The following is a 6,199-nucleotide window of genomic DNA, read 5'->3' as shown; positions in this document are numbered from 1 at the left end:
ATATATGGTACATGTTGCATATGATAATACTGATTTTATACACGTGCTCTTGGATTCTCATTGAATAGGAACAAAATAAATAAATAAATAGTGTAGCACACGTTTTCATGCATAGTCTGTGTTTAGACTGACAAAAGGGAGTTTGGTGATAGGCTTTGTTTAGAATTCGAGAAATTAATTATGCCCATGATTCTTTTTGGCTAGGTTGGAACTCTGGGAATATTCCATTGTATACATTTTTATTTTTAGTTTTATATGTTTGATGCCACGATTGTTTGCTTGTGCCACTTTTAATTCTTTGCACAAATATTGGTTTATTATTTGTATTAGCATGGATACAAAATTTATCTAGTGTACACATATAAACACATTATGCTGTTCATTAGAATGAAATTGGAAAAAAAGAAAAAAGAGAAAAGACCAGGAGTGAGTTATTTAAAAAAAAAACTATGATCGTGATATTAAATACTTTAATTGCTTTTTGTTTTTCTTGTTTTATTTATTTATTTATTTTAATGAACGAAAAATCTTCAGGTATTTAGTTGTATGTAATAATCACATTTCAAACCAGACAAGGATTATTGACTGCTTGAATTAAATTAATTACAACCTCAAAGGAAGAAACACACAAATATTTTTTCAACAAAAAACAAATAATGTAGATGTCATTTTGTTTTACAAGAAAGCATGCTCATCAACCAAGCCTAAACTTAAACAGCTCCACATCAAAACCCCAATAAAAGAGGACACATCAAAAACATTTAATAAAACAATAAAAAGAACAAAAAATCTCAAAAGACATGTATCAAAGAAAATTACCTGTGTGTCTCAAGTGGAATGTTGGCAAAAATCAATGATCGTGAATTATTACACACATAAGAACCAATGATCACATAGCACTCGTCATTTTTCTCATATATATATATATATATATATATAGGGAATGTTAAATAAACTCAAGTTTTTACAAAATCGACCAACCCATTCTAACCATCATGGAAAAAGACCTCTATTCATCAAGGGGTGGGTCTATTTAGTACAAACATGGGGTGTATTTACCATTGCCCTTATTATATTCATACACTTTCCTTCTTTCCTTTACTATTTATATATCATCCGAAGGGAACGATGGGGCACAACGACGGGGTCCCATTCACACTGCCAGAAAAACCGGAAGACGAGGGGCAGGGAGAAGCGTTGTGCCATTGGAGGAGAGCGAATCGTGCTGACATGGCATTTCTTTGCAAAAGAAGAGGGGACTGGGAATCCCCGCACAATGTGAAAAGGACCCCACGTCGGAGGGAGGACGGGCGGATGGGACGAGCCGCGATTCCGCAGCACTACTGGGTGGGGACCCAGCCCGCGCCTCCCTCTCTCTCCCTCTCTCAATGATTAATGGGTTCGCGCGGGTTAGGACAATGGGCACTTTTAAATGGCGAACCGAAAAGAACACGTTCCCGGATCATGCGAACAGCATTCCCGGCTCAATATTGGGGCCTAGAAAGATTCTGTCACCGCCTCCTCCCCCAGGGGAGGGAGCGCCTGGAACGCCGGGGATCGTGTGGTTCTCAAGGTTCCATGTGGTTCCCAGGGTGGTTCCATGTGGGTTCCCTTCCTTTCCTGGGCCGCCAGGAGCGAAGAAGGGCGGAGCCGGCGATCCTCGTCGAAGAGGGAGGGGGGGGGGGACTGACCTGCTTCCTTCGTTGCTTGCTTGCTTGCTTTCAGGCATCGGAGACTCTGGAGCCAACGGGGCCGGATGATTCCACGCGGATTTGGCGTTTGTGGTGAGGAAATCACACACACACACACACACACACACACACTCTCTCTCTCTCTCTCTCTCTCTCTCTCACTCACACACAGCGAGAGAGAAGCACGTTGATTGATTCATCTACTTTGAACCCGGACAGAGCAGGGAGGGGTTCGGAAATTAATATATTGTTGCGGAGGGGGTGGGTGTTGTCGGGAAAGCGAGGAGGGGAAGGGAAGGGGAAGAGGAGGTTGGAGATGCGGTAGGATGATGGATGGAGGCTTCAGAGGCGATGGTTGTGGAGGAATGGGGATTTTTAAGGTGAGAGAGGGGGGATTGCAGATAAGTTTATTTGTTTATTTTTTTATTATCTCGGTTTGCGGTGGAGTTCGTCGGAGGAGAAGGATGTAGGGATTGATGGTCTTTGTTGTTGTTGTTGTTGTTGTTGTTGTTCTCTTTGTATTTGTTTTTTTTGTTTTTTTTTTTTTTTATCAGTTTTTTTTGGAGTTTGGTGGACTTTTTAGTGAAGAGGGAGACGGTGGTTATGTGTGAACAGTTACGAGGTGTGATGTAGCTCACTGGGTCTGGTTTACTACTGTGGCCATGGAGCAGGGAGGTCACGGAGGAGCCATGATCGTGGACGAAAGAGTGTTGTGAGGAGTTGGAGTTGGTTGGGTTATGTGGGGTGTTTTGATCCAGGTTTGGGTGGTGATGTATGAGATGTGTGAGAATTGTAGGGATGTGAGAGAGTTGGAGGCGGAGGAACTGGGGAGAAGTTTGTCGTCGTGATGTTTTAGCGGGGTCGTGATCTTGTGTGCTGAAGGTTGAGGTCGGAGGTGCGGGTGTGGGGAGCGCAACAGGGCTTTTTCTGGTTCTTTCTTCGCCATGGCGGAAGGGGAGAGCCGGGAGTACCCCAGGGGTCCTGTCGCTCGAGGCTCCCGAGAGGATTTTGTGGAGGCCTCTACAGCTGCATCGGACGACAATGACTATAGAATGCTGATCGTGGGGCACATGCTGCCGTTGACGGCATCGCGCGGCCCGGACGAGCAAGGGTGGACGTTCACCTGGGACGAGGATTCCCTTGCGCTGCAGCTTAAGGCGGGTTTGCCCAAGGATATGGAGGTCATTTACATCGGTTGCCTGAAGGTGGAGGTTGACGACAGCGAACAGGATGAAGTGGCGGCAACCCTGCTTGAGAATTTTAATTGCGTCCCTGCGTTTTTGCCTTTAGAAGTGCGGTCGCGTTTCTACCATGGTTTTTGCAAGCAGATGCTGTGGCCTCTTTTCCACTACATGCTACCCTTGAGTCCCGAGCACGGGGGCCGCTTCAACAGATCTTTCTGGCAAGCGTATGTGTCCGTGAACAAAGTGTTCGCCGACAAGGTCATGGAGGTCATCAGTCCTGATGACGATTACGTGTGGATCCATGACTACCATCTGATGGTGTTGCCAACGTTTTTGAGGAAGCGGTTCAACAAGGTTAGGCTTGGATTTTTCCTGCACAGCCCATTCCCGTCGTCAGAGATTTACCGGACTCTACCTGTGCGAGACGAAATTCTGCGGGCCCTTTTGAATGCTGATCTCATCGGGTTTCATACGTTTGACTATGCCCGGCATTTTCTATCATGCTGTAGTAGAATGCTGGGGTTGGAATATGAATCAAAACGGGGCTACATTGGATTAGAGTACTACGGTCGAACAGTCGGGATCAAGATTCTGCCAGTAGGTATACACATGGAGCAGTTGAATGCAGGGTTGCGGCTTGCTGATACAGAATGGCGGATTGCGGAACTTCGGGCAGAGTTCAAAGACCGAACGGTACTTCTTGGTGTGGATGACATGGACATCTTTAAGGGCATAGGCCTGAAGCTCCTTGCACTAGAGCAGCTGCTTCGGCAGCACCCGAAAACACGGAATAGGGTTGTGCTTGTGCAGATTGCGAATCCTGCAAGGGGTCGAGGAAGAGATATCGAAGACCTTCAGAATGAAGCTTACACGATTGCTCAGAGAATCAACGATGAGTTTGGGAATGATGACTATCAACCGGTTGTGCTTCTCGAGAGACCTGTCGCACTATATGAACGAATTGCATACTATACGATTGCGGAATGCTGTGTCGTGACAGCCGTTCGAGATGGCATGAACCTCATTCCGTATGAATACATTGCCTGTCGGGAGGGTAGTCCCGAGCTGGATGCAGGTGTGGACCGCGGCCCATGTCCTGCCCCCTTGAAGAAGAGCATGCTTATAGTGTCAGAGTTTATAGGGTGTTCTCCGTCTCTGAGTGGAGCGATTCGTGTGAACCCATGGAATATTGAGGCCCTGGCAGAAGCCATGAATATGTCCATCACTTTGCCAGACATTGAACAGCAAATGCGGCACGAAAAGCATTTTCGATATGTAAATACACATGACGTGGCGTATTGGGCACGCAGCTTCATGACTGATCTTGTGCGCACGTGTAAAGGTCATGCACGACGGAGGTGCTATGGTATCGGTTTTGGATTGGGTTTCAGGGTTGTGGCTCTTGATCCTGACTTCCGGAGGCTTCGAACGGACCTTATTGTGTCGGCATACAAGAAGAGTACTAGCCGAGCCATTTTGTTGGATTATGATGGCACCATGATACCGCAGGCATCCATCAACAATCCTATGCCCACTCCGGAAGTGTTGTCTATCTTGAACACACTTTGCAGTGATCGCAAAAACTTCGTGGTCATTGTCAGTGGTCGTCCTCGACAGATTTTAAACGAATGTTTTTCGACATGTAAAAGACTTGGTCTTGCAGCCGAGCATGGCTACTTCTACAGGTACTGTTAACCCTTTCTAGGGTTACTAGCTCATTACTTGTTGAATGTCCTCATTTCTTGATGCTCAGAGATCTCCTTATATTCATTCGGTGTGACATACTTTCTGCTGAGAGAAATACTTGCGTATTGGCAGGTGGCATCAGGACATAGATTGGGTGACTTGCAGATATCAAAGAGATGACTTCGACGAGTATGAGAATGATCGTATGGAATGGAAGGAGATTGTGGAACCAGTGATGCAGCAGTACACAGAAAGTACTGATGGGTCCTACATCGAGGAGAAAGAAAGCGCAATGGTTTGGCATCACCGTGATGCTGACCCAGATTTTGGGTCGTGGCAAGCAAAAGAACTTCAGGATCATCTGGATAGTGTGCTTGCAAATCAACCCGTGTCTGTTAAGAGTGGGGCGCACATTGTCGAAGTAAAACCTCAGGTAAAGTTCTGTGCATCACTTTTTTTCTAGCATGATGTGCAATGATGTCCCGATCAATTCTAATTTCGTATGTGGGACCGAGCAGGGCGTGAGTAAAGGGGTGGTTGTGGAAGAACTACTGGCGATGATGGCTCTGAAGAGTGCTGCTCCAGATTTTGTGCTGTGTATTGGTGATGACCGATCTGATGAAGACATGTTTGAGAGCATTGCTACGGTCACAGCTCGCTCAGGCCTCGCTGAGGTGTTTGCGTGCACTGTTGGTCAGAAGCCCAGCAAGGCAAAATATTACCTAGATGATATTGCCGAAGTTATCAAGTTGCTGCAAGGAATCGCTGCTGCGTCGGACCCTGGTGCTACTCCAGCCAGCTTACCTACTGCCACGTCTTCGCAAGTTTCTTTGGAGACATCTTTGCACATCTAGGCGTCCTAGGAGGAAGTCTTGTTTTACATGCTATGTATATGCTTTTTCTTTTATTACAGCTCATTGTCAAAATTCAATGTCAAATCCTCGTCTTTGGCAGAATCGCTGTCTGAAGAGGGTCATATCTTTGGCGCTTTGTCATTGGGCTACCTCACTTTTGATCTTTCTCTTTCCTTATTTTAGAAGCATTTGTATTTTTTTTGTTTTTTTTTTCGTGCTTGCTGTGCGTCCTTGGGAAAGTGCTCACTCTTTCCTGATTGCTGAGGCAGCGAGGGCATTTCCTCTAAATAGCTGTTGCGCTGTCGTAGCCTCGGCATGAGATTGGAAGGCTTTTGTTAGTCGTGAATCTCAGGTTTTCCTTCACACTGTTGTGAGGCAGCTGCGATGCTGTAGTGGACTTAATTCATAAAATTCTCTGAACCCATGCTTGTTTAGTGTGTCGTGTGATTAGTTTTTAGGCCTTGGTAGGCTTTTACTGTTTGTATCAACTTACTTTAGACTTGTTTTCTTTCTTGTGACTTGATTTCGCCTTTGGTCTCGGTAAATGTCCCATTAAAGGTGCTCTTGGACCCAAGTTTGAAATCCTGGATATCAATGTAGAGTCGGATAAAACTTAGTAGATAGTACAATAGATTCTCCACTCTATATGGTATTACTATTTATTTATTTATTTATTTTTGTCTTGTTGCATAAATGTATTACTTTAGATCATTACCACGCACTTAGTACCTAGTCTCACAACACCTAGTTGCCCAATCAGTTGTTTACTTAGGTCAAGTAAAAA

The 6,199-nt window shown here is 45.3% G+C and overlaps 1 protein-coding gene across 4 annotated transcripts; it reads left to right on the top strand.

The window, feature by feature from the left end:
* The first annotated feature begins 1,670 nt into the window (after positions 1-1,670).
* Positions 1,671-5,499, top strand: LOC112293519 (alpha,alpha-trehalose-phosphate synthase [UDP-forming] 5). 4 transcript variants are annotated; one of them, XM_073539779.2, is made up of 4 exons: positions 1,671-1,784; positions 2,574-4,560; positions 4,694-4,994; positions 5,080-5,499. In XM_073539779.2, the coding sequence occupies exons 2-4, from the start codon at positions 2,636-2,638 to the stop codon at positions 5,413-5,415; spliced, it is 2,562 nt and encodes an 853-aa protein (XP_073395880.1). In that variant the 5' UTR covers positions 1,671-1,784; positions 2,574-2,635; the 3' UTR covers positions 5,416-5,499. The 4 variants fall into 4 exon arrangements, with proteins under 4 accessions (XP_073395880.1, XP_024398791.1, XP_024398793.1 ...); XM_024543023.3 differs by lacking the exon at positions 1,671-1,784 and adding an exon at positions 1,953-2,071 and having other exon boundaries at positions 2,363-4,560; XM_024543025.3 differs by lacking the exon at positions 1,671-1,784 and adding an exon at positions 1,960-2,071.
* Positions 5,500-6,199: the final 700 nt, after the last annotated feature.

This window comes from Physcomitrium patens, chromosome 16, assembly GCF_059467195.1.
Source record: "Physcomitrium patens ecotype Gransden chromosome 16, ASM5946719v1, whole genome shotgun sequence".
Lineage (NCBI taxonomy): Eukaryota > Viridiplantae > Streptophyta > Bryopsida > Funariales > Funariaceae > Physcomitrium > Physcomitrium patens.
The sequence above is the reverse complement of the archived record's forward strand: the minus strand, read 5'-3'. Positions and strand labels throughout refer to the sequence as shown.

What these genes read in the sequence shown, in the direction of transcription:
- LOC112293519 (XM_073539779.2), top strand. Translation starts at nt 2,636, where the DNA reads ATGGCGGAAGGGGAGAGCCGGGAGTACCCCAGGGGTCCTGTCGCTCGA. An exon ending in GAGCATGGCTACTTCTACAG is followed by an intron (nt 4,561 to 4,693) that starts GTACTGTTAACC and finishes GCGTATTGGCAG; the next exon opens with GTGGCATCAGGACATAGATT. An exon ending in TTGTCGAAGTAAAACCTCAG is followed by an intron (nt 4,995 to 5,079) that starts GTAAAGTTCTGT and finishes GGGACCGAGCAG; the next exon opens with GGCGTGAGTAAAGGGGTGGT.